The 19,496-nt window shown below is 22.0% G+C and overlaps 2 protein-coding genes across 2 annotated transcripts; both read right to left on the bottom strand.

Annotated features, from left to right (window-relative positions):
• Positions 1-4,646: 4,646 nt before the first annotated feature.
• On the bottom strand, positions 4,647-5,324 carry LOC128956782 (uncharacterized). The gene is made up of 2 exons (XM_054302498.1): positions 5,045-5,324; positions 4,647-4,959 (listed from the first exon to the last, which is right to left on the bottom strand). Exons 1-2 carry the CDS (start codon positions 5,243-5,245, stop codon positions 4,681-4,683), a joined length of 480 nt encoding a protein of 159 aa, XP_054158473.1. The 5' UTR covers positions 5,246-5,324; the 3' UTR covers positions 4,647-4,680.
• A 5,975-nt stretch (positions 5,325-11,299) lies between these two features.
• On the bottom strand, positions 11,300-13,578 carry LOC128956730 (uncharacterized). The gene is made up of 4 exons (XM_054302444.1): positions 13,542-13,578; positions 13,287-13,434; positions 12,915-13,208; positions 11,300-11,638 (listed from the first exon to the last, which is right to left on the bottom strand). Exons 2-4 carry the CDS (start codon positions 13,410-13,412, stop codon positions 11,300-11,302), a joined length of 759 nt encoding a protein of 252 aa, XP_054158419.1. The 5' UTR covers positions 13,413-13,434; positions 13,542-13,578.
• Between the last annotated feature and the right edge of the window lie 5,918 nt (positions 13,579-19,496).

Here is a 19,496-nt window from a genome sequence, read left to right as displayed (position 1 = left end):
ATACAATTATAGATATTTTTCTCGCATTTATGTGAGTTATAGCCACACATAAGTCCCGGACAGCAGTCGCCCATTTGATTGCAGTCGGCATTCAATTGGCCGCATGTGGCCAACGAAGCGCACTGACCGTACATACAATGAGGACAATAGGTAGTACAGTCGTGACCCGTACAACACGGTAGCTTATCAACACCACCGCATTTTTTGCCCACACAACCGGCCATTACGTTATGGAAAGCAATAAAAATTTTTGTAAATAAAATAATACAAATAAATAACTTAAAACTCATAGTGTTTTAAAAAATATTGATAGTTAGCAAAAAAAAAGTTTATTATTTTTTCTAAATTATTATATACGATATCTTATTATAATTATTTGTATTATTATTATAAGTATTAATTGAAAATCTAAATTCAAATAAGCAAATTGTTAGTTTTTATAATGACTTTTAAAAATAATTGAATAATTTACTAATCAATCAAAGTTTAAACTTAGAAAAATATGCATTGTAATGTAATTATTTTTATAAAATTTATTTAAATATTGAATAGTCTAAGAAAAATAATTGTTAATTTTAATAATAATTTATTAAATTTTCAGTTAATCTGTATGTATTTAATTGTAAATTTCATGTTACAATAGAGATATATATATATATATAAATAGATAAGTAAATAATATTTATTTAATATAACAATTAAATAAGTTAAAAATTTGTTTTATAAGTTTATTTTAGAAAATAAAATAACAAAATAATAATCTCATTATTATTATTTTTATTAATTTTTATACAAAAAAAATAAATATTTAGCATACAATATATAAATAGTTTAGTAAATAATTTAAAAAAAAACAATTTAAAAAAACATTCTTTTGTACTAAAAAGCAACAATATCATTTTCAAACATTAGCACACGCCAGGAGGGCACAGGGATTTCTGGCACGTGTTGGCACGTGGTTTGTATACATCACACGACAATCCTACGCAACAATCGCCACGACTATCGCATTTTGCGCCCACTTTACCGCATTTATCTGGTATAATACAGAAACCAACATAGCAGGGACATTTGTTACATACCGTTCCCTGGGGACAGTTATCGCCATATATACCACCGCATAATTTCCTATCATCCATATAAACACATTGTATGACAACAACAATCAGGGTCAGTCTAACAACAATCGACATTATTATAATTTAGTTAATTACTAAATATTAAAAAATTAAAGTTTTCTATTACTTAAAATGTTTTTGAATAATAATAGTTTTTTTAATAAAAACTTTTTATATATACAGGTATATCCTGAATGTGATTTTTTAATATTAAATTGAAAAATTAGTGTTATATCATAGTGTTTATTACAAAATTTTTTAAAAATAACAATTATTATTAGTTAATTAATTAACTTAAGCACAAATTTCATTTTTCATAGAAATATATGTTTTGAACAATACTTACATTATTTGTTTAATAAATTATTTGTTAATTGATTACAACATATGTATTTCATATACTGTATTATACAGTCTTTATATCATATCATGTATTTATTGCTTAATATTTAGTGTAAATTATAAGTAAAATGTCTATTGTTTGTAAATTAATTAATAATAAATTATTAAATTATTTTATTTATTATATATTTTAACTTTAATATTAATATATTTTGTAATAATATTAACTTTAAACTAAATATCATATTTAATTAAATAAATAAAAAATGTCAACATGCAAATACAACTTAAATAAAAATATTTTAAATTAATTGTACATATAAAAGAAATAATTATTATTTAAAATTAAAAATAAATAAATTTGTTATTAGTATTATTAACAAAAAAAACTTATATTTGATAAAAAACTAAAACAACATAATATAAAAACATTTATTATAAGAACTTATTATTTAAAAAAAAAAATTAATAATTAATTAAATTTATTTTACATTGTTTTATTTTTATTTGCGACCAGCACAAATCAATGTACAAGTTAATGAACCAATTGGATTGAATTGATGCTCAGGTATGCAACTGCCACCTGGACTACATTTGCAATAATTTGAGCACTTGTAGCCGGAACAACATTCAACACCCTGGTGACCACCGCAATAGGAACCGGCACATGTAGACTGGGTGGTGGCAATCATATACATAGTGTAGTATAATATTATCAAAAACATTGCAAACAATTTTGCTGCCATTGTTTGACTAAACTAATATTTAGTATTATTTTTTGTATTTAGTAGTGAATATAATAAGTAAACTTTTAATTATAATAGTATTGATTGTGCATTATTTTATACCAGAATTTTCAAATATGTAATAATAATTAAAATAATAATAATAATAATGGGAGGTCTAGACGGTTCATAGAGAGATAGTTATATATTAATATATAAATGCTTATTTATATAAATGCTTAAATTAAATTAGTTACTACTGTATTATCAGGGTATATAATAACCAATAAAATGTAAAATATATTATTGTATGTGTTTGAATATAAGATATTACAAAATAAAATTATAGTTATTAATTAATATTAATATATATAAATTATATAAAAACAACAAGTCACTTTTATATAAAAAATATGTTTAAATAAGGTAACTAAACCTTAGTACTAATGTATGTACTTTATAATAAATTATATTACTCAATTTATATTAATATATTAATTATTAAAAAATATATAGATACAGTATTAGAAATATCATTAGAAAAAAGTTTATTAAATTTAATTTAAATAATTTTATTTTTAAAAAACTAAACATACTAACAAACAATTAAACTCATTATATCTATAATTAATAAAACAAACATAAATTAGCATAATTATAAAAAATACATATAATTATACTTACAATAACTCTTATTCTCTATTTAACAAATTTTATATAAAAACCAGTTAAGAATGCTAGAAAGCATTTTCAGAAAAAGAACTTGAATAACATTGAAAACTATTAGTTTTATAATTATAGCGGCTATATAATAACATTTAATAAAATTTAAAAACTGGTCAAATATACATAATATAAATATTGTAATGCATGGTATCAAATGATTCAGTATGACAAAATAAACAACTATAGTCATGTGGGGTATCAAATGATTTAGTATAACAAAATAATAATCTATAATTATACATTTGCCGCTTATACTTATTCTTTTTGTTCCCGTAGATATCAAAATTTAATGCATATTTTTTATCCTTGTTTTTGATTCTTTCTTCAAATTTATATTTAAAAAAAATTCTTAAAATTTTTTATACTTTTGCCGCCATTTTAAAAAAAATTATACTGATATATTATATCATATTTTTGATACTCTTTACAATTCTAAACGTTAAAATGTTTACCTAATTTTTTTTACTTTGGCCGCCATTTTCTTTATGTTCCCGAAGAGATATCAAAATTTTAATGTATATTTTTTATTCTTGTTTTTGATGCTTTATTCAAATATATACTTTAAAAAAATTTTCTTAATTTTTTTTTTACTTTGGCCGCCATTTTGTCTATGTTCCCGAAGAGATATCAAAATTTTAATTAAACTTTTCAATACATTATTAGTAGTCCTCTAACCGAATCTGAAGTCAGAATTTCAAAATTCGCAAAATGAAATGCTACAGACAGACACACACACACACACACACACACACACAAAAGGCTCGTATAGATTTCAGAAAACAAAACTTTTCAAGTTTTTTTTTGAATATTATAAATTTGTTTTAAACTATAAATCAATATTAAAGTAATTTATTTACTATTTATATACTCATTCATATCAACACTGATTTATTACTATATTTCTTATTTTTAGTTATAAATTATAACATAAATTAAAATAAATATTAATAAATTTTGGAATGAAAACTTAATTAAATATAAAATTATATTTAATTTGATAAAATTGATTGGACAATTGCTAATTTTAATGAAAAATAAATTAAAATTATAAATAGTTATTTAGAAAAAAAACAATTTTATTATATTAATTTAAATATTCGTATTATTACTTTAATTTGATTACTACTAAATTTTATGCAATTTTAAAGTATATTACAAATTTTATTTATTTATTTGTGACTTATTAAAACTATTAATATATTAGATTTATTGAGAATAATTAATATTAATTAATTATATTGTAAATCAATTGATTAGTAGTGTATTCATTAAATTATTATTAAATATTAGTGATATAATGTACTCTACTTATCTTATATTAAAATTATAATTGACTTTTTATATTATTATTTTTTACCAAAAATATGACTCATATGGAGATTATCTTATAATAGTGTTATCATTAAATTGAATTTGATTGTGAAATATATTTTATTTTAACCATTAAATAATATCATATATTTTATGTATGTAAGTAAATGTTATAATACTAAAAAATAAAATAATTATTAATAAAAACAATAAATCCGATTTGATGAACAAAAATTGTAAAGTAATTATTAAAATAAATAAATAAATAATTTATCTAGACAAATTAAAAATAAAAAAACAATAATTATACTAATAATATTACTTAATTAAATAAAACAAATTATTTTATGAAAAAATTAATGTATTAAAAAAAATTGTTTGAAAAATAATAAATGTAAAAATTAATTAATAAAAAATGATCATGCTGATTTTGTTGGTGATGATGTAATGTTATTTTATCAAGCATAATTAGCCCGGTTATTTGATTGTTGTTGCCAGCTGATCTCCTGTAGATAGAGGAATGCTATGGCGGCGGCAAATAAATTGACGGCAAACGATCCCCAGAATACCGGATGAACGAATATGCCGGCCAACAATGCTATCACAATGAATACACATTTGATGCACATGTAGGTCATAGTGCAACAGTAGTTTTCTTTCCAGGCACCGAACAAACCGAACAATTCAATACAGATAAATATGGTACCGACAACACCGGCCACTATACGCATTGTGCGCTTATGTAGTGTAGGGGTGGGTGTGGCACAAAAAAAACAAACAATAATTATTTATATATAAAAAATATTTTTAATAAATATATACCTCTTCACTCTCATTATGACCTTCCGTATGTTTACACCCACCCGGTCCGCAATCTGTTTTACTCCAGGTAGATTTAGCATCCTTAATTGCCAATACCATAACCACAATGGTAACTATCAGGCATAGTATACACCAGGCTAGTAGGCTAAATTTTTTGCACTGGTAGTTACCAAAACTATGCAATGATTCCGATGCTCTCATAGTTATTATGTTTTAATTAATTTATTAATTTTATTAATTTTTTTTTTAATTATTGAATTAATTTTTGTTGTTGTTATTGTTAATGTATTAATTAAACTAAACTGAATTATATATTATTTATTTAAAAAAAACAATAAAATCAAATAGTTATATATATAGTTATATAAATAGTTATATTAACTATGTATTGATTTATTTCTATAGTTATATTAGTTTTTATATAACAAACAATTTAATTGCACCAAAATAATACAATATTGTGAAAATAAAATCTATGTAGTTAATTAATAACTTAGTTAATAAAATTATGGGACGACAATTTTTTGTTTGTTATATATATTTGCTAAAGTGTGTGGTATTTAGATAAGTTATAAATTATTTTTTATTTTATCAGTTTACACAAAATAACAGTAACAAAGCTAATATTTATACAGTATATATCATAATAAATAAAATAAAAATGTTTGCCTAACAATTCATTGATAAAATATTTTTATGATGATAAATTATATGGTAATATAATATACAGTATATATATCAAAATATATATGTTTATATACAATATAAAATGATTGATTATATTGTAGAAAATAAAGTACTCATAAAACTTGTACTTTAATAAATTCATATAAAGTACAGTATATATATATTATAATACAATAGATATTGATAACTATTACAATAATTAATACAAATATATATTTTTATAATAAATTAATAATAAAATGCTAAAATAATAGATATAATATTTTTTATAATAATGTATAATAAAATTGTTTTCCATATATATAAATAATATTTATATATTTAAAGTTTGAAGCGCAATATTAAATATTATTATATTTTATTGTAATCACCAACAACAAAAATTAAAACTTAATTATAATTTGAAAATTAAATTTTCAATAGCAAATTAATTAGTTACTAGAGTTAGCAAAAAAAAATATTAAAAAATTTCTCACAACTATATAATGTGTTTGTAGTGGATGTTTGTAATAGTTTTTACTCTTTAAATAAAATATGCCATCTATTGAATCGTAACTATTGACTACAATATAGTGATCCTAAAATAATTGTCATGGTAATTTTTAACTAATCAAAATTTATCAAATATTTATAAATTGATTATTTTATTGCATTATACATTAGGTTATCAATGTACTTTTTGTGTGCACTGGTAGCTACCATAACAGTGCTATAATTATGAATTAACACATAATAATTAATTAATTAATTAATTATTATAGTTTATTTGTTTTAAATAAATTAAATATGCAGTATAAAATTACATGGTATATTGAGTATATTATATAATTTAAAAAAACAAAATATTCAAATAATAAACATATTTTTCAGGTTTTTCAATAATAATTTTATTAATAAAATAAAATAAGGTAATTAATTACTAAACTATAATATAATACTGTATTGTATAACATTGTAATATTATGTTATGCCTGTATTAAACATTTATATTATAATGTAATGAAATTTTTTAAAACTAAAATAATAACAATTATATTATTATACAGTACTTTCATAACATATTGGAAATTGTTAGATATAACTATTTTTTATATAATACTTTATATAACTTTTGCATTTTATTGTAATATAAATGTTAAATAAAAATGTATATAAATATATAACAGATTTAAAGTATATAACTCATAGCTAATATGTAAATAATAATTTAGTTATTTTTTGAAATATTTAACTATTTATTAATAGATTATTAAATAAAAAAAATAAAATATTATTAAAAGTAATTAATTTATATAAAATAATTCTATAATAAGTATCAATATTATTCAATTGATTTTTAAAGTACATTTAAATTGGCTATGCCGCACAATTATTAATAAGTTGACCATGATGATGATGATAACCATGACTGTAGTGTACATCACTTGATCCCGGTGCTGATGATGATTGTGCCAGTTCACAGCTGTAAATATAGCCAACAATAGCACCAACAAAACACTGTTGAAATATAGCCGTTGCCGGTCCGGGAAAACCAGCGGCAGCGGTAACTATAGTGGCAATTAGGGCCAACATTGCCACTGTAGCTTTGATACCGGTGTAGGTAAGTGCCAGACAATAGTGTCGTTTCCAACCGGCAAACAAACCTACCAGTTCAATCAGTATAACTAAGCCACCAATCAGGCCAGTTATGTATAGCTCTAAACCCTAATTTAAAATATTATAAATAGTAATTGATTAAAATTAAAATGAATGGCAATAATCTTTTATCTCCCTTAATAAATAAATAGATATTGTATTATTAGTACACACATTAAGTATGGATATAAGTTAAGGTCATTTATTTATATAACTTATTATCAATATTAATAAATATATATATATAATATTATTTTTATTTATAATTAATATTTTTTTTAATTTTATAAATTTCACACGAAAAAACATACCTCAGAACTATATGTACACTATGCGCAACACATATTGTAGTTTATTGGATATAAATTAACTTTAATTTTATAAATAATAAATAAATAACAATTGATAATCAAGTGGATTAGCCATCATAAGGTATGTTATCATCAAGAGAAGCCAACCGAATAAGAATCCGGACACTGGCCAAAGCGGGAATGGCGCCAATGGACATCGCAAAAGAGGTAGGTGTGGACTACAATACGGCGGTTCGGTGGTCAAATACGGACGATTTCAAGCACCGATTCAATTCAAAAGTGGACACAAAGTTGACACCTAATACCAAAAGAAGCATAAGTGGTCAAATGAAAGATAGGATTGGTGCATCTGTACGAAAAGTGGCCAAAAAGTTGAATATGAGCGACTCATATAAAGCGCGCGACAAAACAATATCGCCGACAACTGTCCGAAACTACTTAAAGACCAAGAATTGGGGATTAATCGCTAGAAGAGTCAACACCAAGCCTTTATTAAGTGTCAAGAATATCGAAGACCGAAAAAAATTCGCTGAAATGGTAAAAAAAGATGGTTATTGCGACAAAACAGAACGCGGGAAAGCACTTCGGGAGAACACACTCTGGTCGGACGAGTCATCAATTGAATTACATCCGAAGCCAAATCCTCAAACAACAAGAGTTAGGACATTAAATAAAAGTCTTCAATCAATTGGCCGACCAAAATTCCCGCTTAAAATCATGGTCGCGGGAGCTATAACATCCAATGGTTTAACAGAATTATATGTTTGCGACAAAAAGGAGACAATCACTGGCCAAGTTTACGAAGACAAGATATTACCGATATATCTAAATGCCATAAATAATAATGAAATAATTAAAAATAAAAGAAAGGCCACTTTTCTTCAAGATTCAGCTCCTGGCCACTGTATTAAGTCGGTAATTCGGAAAATTGAGTCAACTTTTCCGAACTCTTGGACAAAGACCGTATGGCCCGGAAATTTTCCAGATTTGAATGTTATCGAACCTGTATGGGCTAAACTTAAAGAATCGGTTTTAAAAAACCCGAAACCTAAGTCCCGAGACCAGTTGATCGCAAGAGTTCGGGAAACCTGGAATTCACTCCCGCGAGAGTACCTCACTAATCTGGTAGAATCGTTCCCCGATCGGGTCGAAGAAGTCATTAAACACAATGGAGGGAATACTAAATACTAAATTATTAATTTTAAATAATATTTTTTATAATTAAATTGCTAATTTTGATTTTGTGTACAATTATATTTAAATAAACGAAATTATTTGCAATATGTGATGCGCATAGTGTACTAGATATACCAATTAACGATATTATAGGAATCAATATTATCCATGTAATTGACCATGCTACCAGTGCAAATTAACTAATTTATTTTTTGTTAGTTAAAATAATTTATTTTAAAAAAATAATAGATTAATGTAAAACAATTTATATTAACATAATAGTGAATATACAGTACAGTAATAATTTTAACAGATATTCAAAACAATATTATTTATTAAAAAAAAATTATAAGTAACATATAATATACTGTATATAAAATTTTATATAAATGTTTAGTAAATTGTAGTGTAATTATCAAGCTCATTATTATCATTGTAGTGTATTGATGGTACAGGTGCTGCTGCTGATGCCAGTTCACAGCTATAAATATAGCCAACTATAGCGCCAACAAAACACTGTTGAAATACAGCCGTTGCCGGTCCGGGAAAATTCATGGCAGCAGTAATTATAGTGGCAATCAGGGCTAGCATTGCCACTACTATTTTGATACTAGTGTAGACAATTGCCAGACAATAGTATCGTTTCCAGCCGGCAAACAAACCCAACAATTCAATCAGTATAACTAAGCCGCCAATCAGGCCAGTTATGTACAGCTCTAAACCCTAATTTAAAATATTATAAATAGTAATTGATTAAAATTAAAAATTAAATTAAATATTATTATAAAATTTACCTTAAACAATGACATGGTAATTAGCATTAATATGGTAGATACTATTATCCAGGTAATGCACCAGGCTACCAGTGCTGATTGTTTGCATCTACTATTCCATAATACTGATTGTTTTGACATTAGTTTTGACGATAATTATTTATTTTTTTAAATATATATTTTATCGTTAATTAATTTTATAATGAAAACTAATTAAATTTATTTAGTTAACATTTTTTATAAATATTATATAAATAATCATTAATTAAATAGTTGATAAAAATTTACATGAATACTTGTATAAAAGTACTTAAACAGGTAGTTATTTAATCAATAAATGAAAATATATTTTTTAAAAATAAGTTTAACATTTGAAATCAATTGTATTTTAATAAACTGTTATACTATTTTTTAAATTATTTAAAATAATAATAGCATTTTAATTAAAATATTTAATTTTTTAAAAGTTATCAACTATTTTATTTACATTAATTTTTAAATATAATCATAAATGTTATATAATTAATAAAATCAGTCAATTAATAAATTAATTTTTATTAAACTCTGTTTTTTAAAACATTTAATATATAGTAATACAAACACATAAAAATTGTTTAATTAAATTATTAATACACATTTATAAATAAATACTTAATATTGTTATTATAGTATATATTATTAAATATTGTATTATACAGTATAATATACATATTATTAATATATTTCCAATTAAAAATATAAATTTTAAAAATAAATAAACTATTTCCATATATGAAAAAATCCTGCATTTAATTTATAATTAAACGGAAACTAATTATTAGATATATTTATTCATTGGTATTTATTAGCATTAACATGAATTTTATGTATAAAAAATATATTTGAATAAATAAATTAGTTTCGTTAGAAAAATATGTTAAATATATTGTATAAAATATAGTATCATAATAATAAAAACTTTTTTAGTCATCAATCAGATCAAGTATGCATATAATAAAACACATATTTAAATATATTAAATTTGATTCAATTAGCATAATTAGATTAGATAAGAAAATTAAATAACCATTAGTATGATAAACTATATTGTACATATAACTGACCATGATAATATACCAGTGCATATACATTATTTGCATTGACCTTTGACCATAATACCCTGATTGTTTAAATAATATTTTTATTACAATTATTTTTACATTTATAAAATCATATTTATTCAATTATATTGACATTTAATTATCTATTTAGTTGAATTTATAATTTGATATTAGTTATGTGATATTAAGGTTAACTTTAAAAAAATAAAGTAAATTACAATATAAATATATAACTGATATATAATTCATAGCTAAAATGTAAACAATCATTTATTTTAATATATTTTAATAGTAAGTCATTGTATAAACATTTTTAGTCATTAAATAAAATATTTTGTTTTTTTAAATAAAACTATAAACTTGTATTTATTTGAATTTATTTAATTAATTTTTATTACATATTAAACTATTTAGTTTATTACATTGTGATACAAAATTATTAAAAAACAAAATATTAAATTTTAATATTAAATTTAATTAAAATAATTTTAAATATTTAAAAATAATTAATTAATAAAAAAACAAACAATTTAACAATACTGGTTAATAATTTAAAGTACAAATTTAAATTGGTTATACCGCACAGTTATTATCAAGTTGACTACCATCATCATCATCATGATGATCACTGTTGTGATTTGATCCCGGTGCTGATGGTGCCAGTTCACAGCTGTAAATATAGCCAACAATAGCACCGACAAAACACTGTTGAAATGCAGCCGTTGACGGTCCGGGAAAGTTAATGGCCGCTGTAATTATTGTGGCAATTATGGCCATCATTGCCAGTATAGCTTTGATACCGGTATAGATCAGTGTCAGTCTATAGTGTCGTTTCCAACCGGCAAACACACCCAACAATTCAATTAGTATAAGTAAGCCAACAGTCAGGCCATCAATACATATGGCGTATCCCTTAATAATAAATATAATAAAATCTTATACACTTTATTATAGTTGAAATTATTATTTTTTAAAGTTAGGTCAAATATATAATAATAATCATTATAATAAAAAACTTTATTTACTAAAAATTTTTAATAAATTATTATTTAATTATTTTTTTCAAAAAAGCATACATACACCAGAGTTGGCTGAATAAAATATCCATATTAAGATAATTAAAAGTATCCAGCTAATGGACCATGCTATCAGTGCCAATTGTTTGCATTGATAATCCCATAATACTGATTGTTTTGGCATAATTTTGACCAAAAAAATAAATGAATAAATATTATATCAAAATCTGATTTTTACAACAAAAATACAAACAATTTTTTAAAGTAAATTATTTAAAACTAATAATAAATTTATTAAATAATATCAGTGTCATCAAACTTTAACTACATATATGACTGTATATTAATTAAACATAAGATTACTTTACTTATGTATATATAAATTATTTAATCAATTATATGCAAAATAATTTACTAAAATATTAGTTTTGTATTTTATCCTTAATTGTGCTTAAATACAATAGTTTATATATAATTAAATTATAATTTTAAAAAATTGTTATATGAGTGTTTAAATTATTATATCATTTAATAGCATCCGTTAATTAATAGATTAATTATTAAAAAAATATTGTTTTAAGAAATATAAAAATGTATTAATAGATATAGATAATATTTTATTTAATTAACATTTATATAAACATAATGTATATTGTTATTTAATATTATAATATATGAATAACTTAATATAAATTGTTCTTGTTAGTTTTAAATATTTTGTTGATAATATTAATATTTATTTAGTTAATATTTTTTTAAATACAGTATAAATATATATAACTGATATAATACTAAAAAAACATTTAAATAAACAGATTTTTTAAACAAGCAACAATATGTAAATACCTGATTACAATCATATTTATTTCAATAATCACATTTTGGTTACAAATATTATTTATAGTTTTTATGTAATTAATTATTTTATTTAATTAATAAATCATATCATAAGTAATATATATGTTAAGTTAAAATAATATTAATAAAACAATTAATTAAAATAAAACAATTAGAGAAAAATAATATATAGTATTTTATATAACAGTTATTCAAAAGCATTATTATTATTGATATGTTAATATTTAGCAAAAAATAATAATAATTTAATTATAAAAATATAAATGTATTATAATTTACAGTTATTATGGCATATAGTTATTATCAAACTACACCATTAGTGGTAAAGTGTTTTGTGGTAACGGTGCCGGTGATGGTGACGACAGTTCACAACTATAAATATAGCCAACAATAGCTCCAACAAAACACTGTTGAAATATAGCCGTTGCCGGTCCGGGTATATTAGCGGTAAGTATAGTAGCAATTAGGGCCAGAAATGCCAGTAGTGTTTTGATACAGGTGTAGGTCAGTGCCAGATAATAGTGTCGTTTCCAGCCGGCAAACACACCCACCAATTCAATCTGTATGAGTAGGCCAGCAATCAAGCCAGCTATGAATAATGGAAATCTCTTAATAAATATAATAAATAAATATATTTAAATAAAAATTAATTATTTATTTTTTTAAAAAATTTAAAAAAAACATACATCTAAAGTAAATGCGATTGACCCAATTACATATATTATGGTAATCAATACTGTCCATGCAATTGACCATGCTAACAGTGCCAATTGTTTGCATTGATCATTCCATAATACTGATTGTTGTGGCATTTTTTTAAATCTAATATTTTTACTATAATTAATAAAAAAATCAGTTTATTAATTTGTCAAACATTTATAAAAAAAATTAAATAAAGTTTAATTAGTTAAAAAAATTTACATGAATACTATAATACTTACATATTATGCTTATACTTGATTGCAACTCAATTATAATAACATATAACTATTTAGTATTTTTTAACTATGATATTAATTTGTTAGTTACCCAAGTTGTGTTTTAATAAACAATTTTTAAAAAATATAATTTTAAATATAATATTCTAATATTATATTTAAAATATTTATAGTTATCTAGAATTGTTAGTACAATAAATTCAATAATAAATGCTAAATCATAAATAACATCCGTTAGTTAATAGATTAATTTATTATTAAAATATTGTATATTATAGAATCTATAATATAGATATTTTACTTATTTAAAAATTTGTATATATATTAATACAATATATATAAATACTGTACATATTTTTATTATAATGTATGACTCATATTGTATTATATTATATATTGTATGGTAAATATAGTATTATGTAACATAATTTATGTTTGCTTGAAAATATAAAACAAAAAAATATTTTATTAAATAACAATAAAATGAATAGAATTTACTTTAAAATGTAATTAAATATCTTTTTATTTTGTCTATTATTTAATTAAACACAAAAAATTTTAATCCAACTATTTAAATCTGTTAATTTATTTTAAATTAATTAATATAATGGCTATAATTAATTAATACTTTACAATACTTTATAATAATTTTAAACATAATATTTGAAACATTATTATTAATTTATTATTAATAATTGTTTATTAATATGTATTTTCTTTAAAACAATTAAAAATTTTATACTACAATGCTATCAATTACATCATCATTACTGTAGTGTACACTTGATACCTGTGCTGTTGATGGTGACGATAGTTCATAACAGTAAATATAGCCAACAATAGCTCCAACAAAACACTGTTGAAATAAGGCCGTTGCCGGTCCGGGAATATTAACCGTAATTATAATAGCAATAAGGGCTAGTATTGCCAGTACTGCTTTGATACAGGTGTAGGTAAGTGCCAGACAATAGTATCGTTTCCAACCGGCAAACAGACCCACCATTTCAATCAGTATGAGTAAGCCAACAATAAGGCAAGGTTTGAATATTGACAAAATCTAATAAATAGTAAATTTTTTTTTAAAATAATAAATTTTATTTTTTTTATTTCAATAAATTATTAGAAAACAATTTAAATTATAATAAAAAAAAAGATTAAATGTAAATAAAACTTACCCCGCCACATGACATGATTATGACTATAGATATGATAATCAATATTATCCAAGTAATGCACCATGGTGCATGCATGCATGCTACCAGTGCCAATTGTTTGCATCGACTAATCCACAATACTTATTGTTTTGGCATATATTTTAAGACAATTAATTAAAAAACTAATTTCCACAATAATAATAATATAAACCAAATAATTAATATTTAAGTATATAATTATTTATATTTAAGTAGAATTTTAATTAATTAACTATTTTATGTATAATAGTATATATGTAATTTGTAATTAATAATATCATCCATTTAATAAATTTATTGTTTATTTTCATATTTAATATGAATAATACTAATAATACAATTGTGGCAAATTTACTCATAAGTGAATATATTAACATTAAATAAGCTAGATAATTTTTTAATTCTTATATAAATTATGCCTGCTTGAATATATATATATAGAAACAAATATATTTAAAAATGTCTGATGGAAACAAATTTTTTAAAATTTAAATATTTTTTAAAAAATAATATAAATAGTATTTACTTTTTTTTATCTAATTAAATATTTATTTTTCTGTGTTTATAATTTTATTATCATTTTAATTATGTTTATGTTATGATAATAATATAATAAAATATAATATAGATATTTTACTTATTAAAAAATTTGTATATACAGTATATTAATACAATATAGCAATTTATATAAATACTGTATATATTTTTATTATAATGTATGACTCATATTGTATTGTATATTGTATGGTAAATATTATGTATGCTTGAAAATATAAAACAAAAAAATATTTATTTTTATTAAATAACAATAATATGAATAGAATTTACTTTTTAAATGTAATTAAATATCTTTTTATTTTGTTTATTATTTAATTAAACACAAAAATTTTTAATCCAACTATTTAAATCTGTTAAATATGGAAATTTTAATTAATTAATTAATATTAAGGGCTATTATACTGTATTATACTTTATAATAATTTTTAACAAAATATTTAAAACATTATTATTAATTTATTATTAATAATTGTTTAAATAAAAAATATGTATTTTCTTTAAAACAATTTAAATTTTTAGACAACATTGATATCAATTACACCATCATTACTATAGTGGACACTAGTCGATACCGGTGCTGTTGATGGTGACGACAGTTCACAGCTGTAAATATAGCCAACAATAACTCCAACAAAACACTGTTGAAATATAACCGTTGCCGTGCCGTTGTCAATAATAATATCACTAAGTGATAGCATTGCCATTACTGCTTTGATACCGGTGTAGGTAAGTGTCAGACTATAGCATCGTTTCCAACCGGCAAACACACCCACCAATTCAATCAGTATGAGTAAACCGACAATAAGGTAAAGTATGAATATTGGCGAAATCTAATAAATAGTAATTTTTAACATGTTATATTTGCAAATAATAATTTTTTTTATTTCAATTAATTTTTAAAAAAACAATTTAAGTTATGATAAAAAAATATAAAATGTAAATAAAACTTACCTTAATTAATGAATTGATTAAGACTGTAGATATGATAAACAATATTATAGAGGTAATGCACCATGCTAACAGTGCCAATTGTTTGCATTGATCATTCAATAATACGGATTGTTATGGCATATTTTTTTCTAATATTTTTACTATAATTAATAAAAACAAAATAGTTTAATTAGATAAAAAAAATTCATTTTCATGAATACTACTTACATACAGTATTATGCTTATATTATAACAACTCAATTATAATATTAATAACATATAACTATTTAGTTTTTATAACTATGCTATTAACTTGTTAGTTACAATTTGTGTTTTAATAAAAAAAAATTTTAATTTTAAATATAATATTGTAATATAATATTTTTAATTATTTGTAGTTATCTAGAATTTTATTTACATTAATTGTAAGTAAATTCAATGATAAATGATAAATCATAAATCATAAATATCATCCGTTAGTTAATAGATTAATTTATTATTAAAATATTGTATATTATATAAACTTTACTTATTTAAAAATTTAATTATATAAATACTGTTTATTTTTATTATAATGTAAGACTCATATTGTATGGTAAATATTATGTTTGTTTAAAAATATAAAACAAAAAAATATTTTTTTAAAAATAACAATAATATGAATAGAATTTACTTTTTATTGTAATTAAATATCATTTTATTTTGTTTATAATTTAATTAAGCAAATAATTTATATCCAACTATTTAAATCTGTTAATTGTGGAAATTTATTATTTAAATAATTAATTAATATAATGGCAATACTTTTTAATATAATTTTAAACAAAATATTTGAAACATTATTATTAATTTATTATTAATAATTATTTTAAAAAGCAGATATGTATTTTATTTAAAATTTATTTAAGTTTTTATACTACACTGATATCAATTACACCATCATTACTATAGTGTACACTTGATACCGGTGCTGTTGATGACAGTTCATAACAGTAAATATAGCCAACAATAGCTCCAACAAAATTCTGTAGAAATAAAGTCGCTGTCGGTCCGGGAATTATAGTAGCAATAAGTGATAGCATTGCCATTACTGCTTTGATACCGGTGTAGGTAAGTGCCAGACAGTAGTGTCGTTTCCAGCCGGCAAACACACCCACCAATTCAATCAGTATAAGTAGGCCAGCAATCAAAGCAATTATGAGTTGTGACAATATCTTAATAAATATAATAAATAAATACTGTATATATATATATATATAATAGTAAACATTAAGTCTAAATTAATTAATTTATATGAAATTATTATTAATAATTAAATAAATATATATATATATATATATATCACTAAAAATTAATTATTTAGTTTTTTAAAAAATTAAAAAAAACATACATCTATACCACCATTGAAGTAATCAATTAAGATTAATCCAATTATCCATATTATGATAAACAATACTATCCTAGCAATTGACCATGCTAACAGTGCCAATTGTTTGCATCGACTATTCCATAATACTGATTGTTTTGGCATAATTTATGAGACAATTAAATTAAAAACTAATTCACACAATAATACTAATATAAACCAAATAATTAATATTTAAGTATATAATTATTTATATTTAAGTAGAATTTTAATTAATTAATTATTTTATGTATAATAGAAAATATGTAATTTAATTAATCTAATGTCATCCATTTAATAAATTTATTATTTATTCTCACATTTAATATGAATAATACTAATAATACAATTGTGGCAAATTTACTCATAGGTGAATATATTAACATTAAATAGGCTAGATAATTTTTTAATTCGTATATAAATTATGTCTGCTTAAATATATAAGGAAACAAATATTTAGTAATAAAAGGTCAGTGCCAGACAATAGTGTCGTTTCCAGCCGGCAAACACACCCACCAACTCAATCTGCATGAGTAGGCCAGCAATCAAGCCAGCTATGAATAGTGGCAATCCCTTAATAAATATAATAAATAAATATATTTTAATAAAAATTAATTATTTAGTTTTTTTAAAAATTAAAAAAAACATACATCTAAACCAACTGAACATTGATCCAATTACCCATATTATGGTAGTCAATAGTGTCTATGCAATTGACCATGCTAACAGTACCAATTGTTTGCATTGATCATTCAATGATACGGATTGTTATGGCATATTTTTTTCTAATATTTTTACTATAATTAATAAAAACAAAATAGTTTATTAATTTGTCAAACATTCATCAAAAAAATAGTTTAATTAGATAAAAAAAAATTCATTTTCATGAATACTACTTACATATTATGCTTATATTGTAACAACTAAATTATAATATTAATAACATATAACTATTTAGTTTTCAAAAAAAACTTGAAAAGTTTTGTTTACTGAAATCTATAATGGCTTTTTGAGTCTATGTGTGTGTGTGTCGCATATTTTTTTGCGAATTTTGAAATTCTGACTTCAGATTCGGTTAGAGGACTACTAATAATGTATTGAAAAGTTTCATTAAAATTTTGATATCTCTTCGGGAACATAGAGAAAATGGCGGCCAAAGTAAAGAAAATTTTTTTTAAAGTATAGATTTGAATAAAGCATCAAAAACAAGCATAATAAATATGCATTAAAATTTTAATATCTCTTCGGGAACATAGAGAAAATGGCGGCCAAAGTAAAAAAATTTAGGTAAAAATTTTAACGTTTAGAATTGTATAGATCATTAAAAATAAGATATTATAGATCAAAATTATCAATATTTAAAAAGTATGATTATAGTTGTTTATTTTGTTATACTAAATCATTTGATACCACATATGAGTAGTTTATTTTGTCATACTGAGTCACTTGATATCCTGCATGACTATAGTTAAGTATATTATGTCATACTGAGTCATTTGATGCCGTACATGACTAAAGTTGAGTTTATTTTGTTGTTTACTGAAATCTATAATGGCTTTTTGAGTGTGTGTGTGTCGCATATTTTTTTTGCGAATTTTGAAATTCTGACTTCAGATTCGGTTAGAGGACTACTAATAATCTATTGAAAAGTTTCATTAAAATTTTGATATCTCTTCGGGAACATAGAGAAAATGGCGGCCAAAGTAAAAAAATTTAGGTAAAAATTTTAACGTTTAGAATTGTATAGAGCATCAAAAATAAGATATAATTGATCAAAAAAAAATTTCAAAAATGGCGGAAAAAGTATAAAAAATTTTAGGTAAAAATTTTAACGTTTAGAATTGTATAGATCATTAAAAATAAGATATTATA

Source organism: Oppia nitens, unplaced genomic scaffold, assembly GCF_028296485.1.
Source record: "Oppia nitens isolate AA-2021 unplaced genomic scaffold, nextdenovo-longstitch-racon4-pilon3 scaffold32_pilon_pilon_pilon, whole genome shotgun sequence".
Classification (NCBI taxonomy): Eukaryota; Metazoa; Arthropoda; class Arachnida; order Sarcoptiformes; family Oppiidae; genus Oppia; species Oppia nitens.
This window is presented reverse-complemented; position numbering and strand designations above follow the sequence as displayed.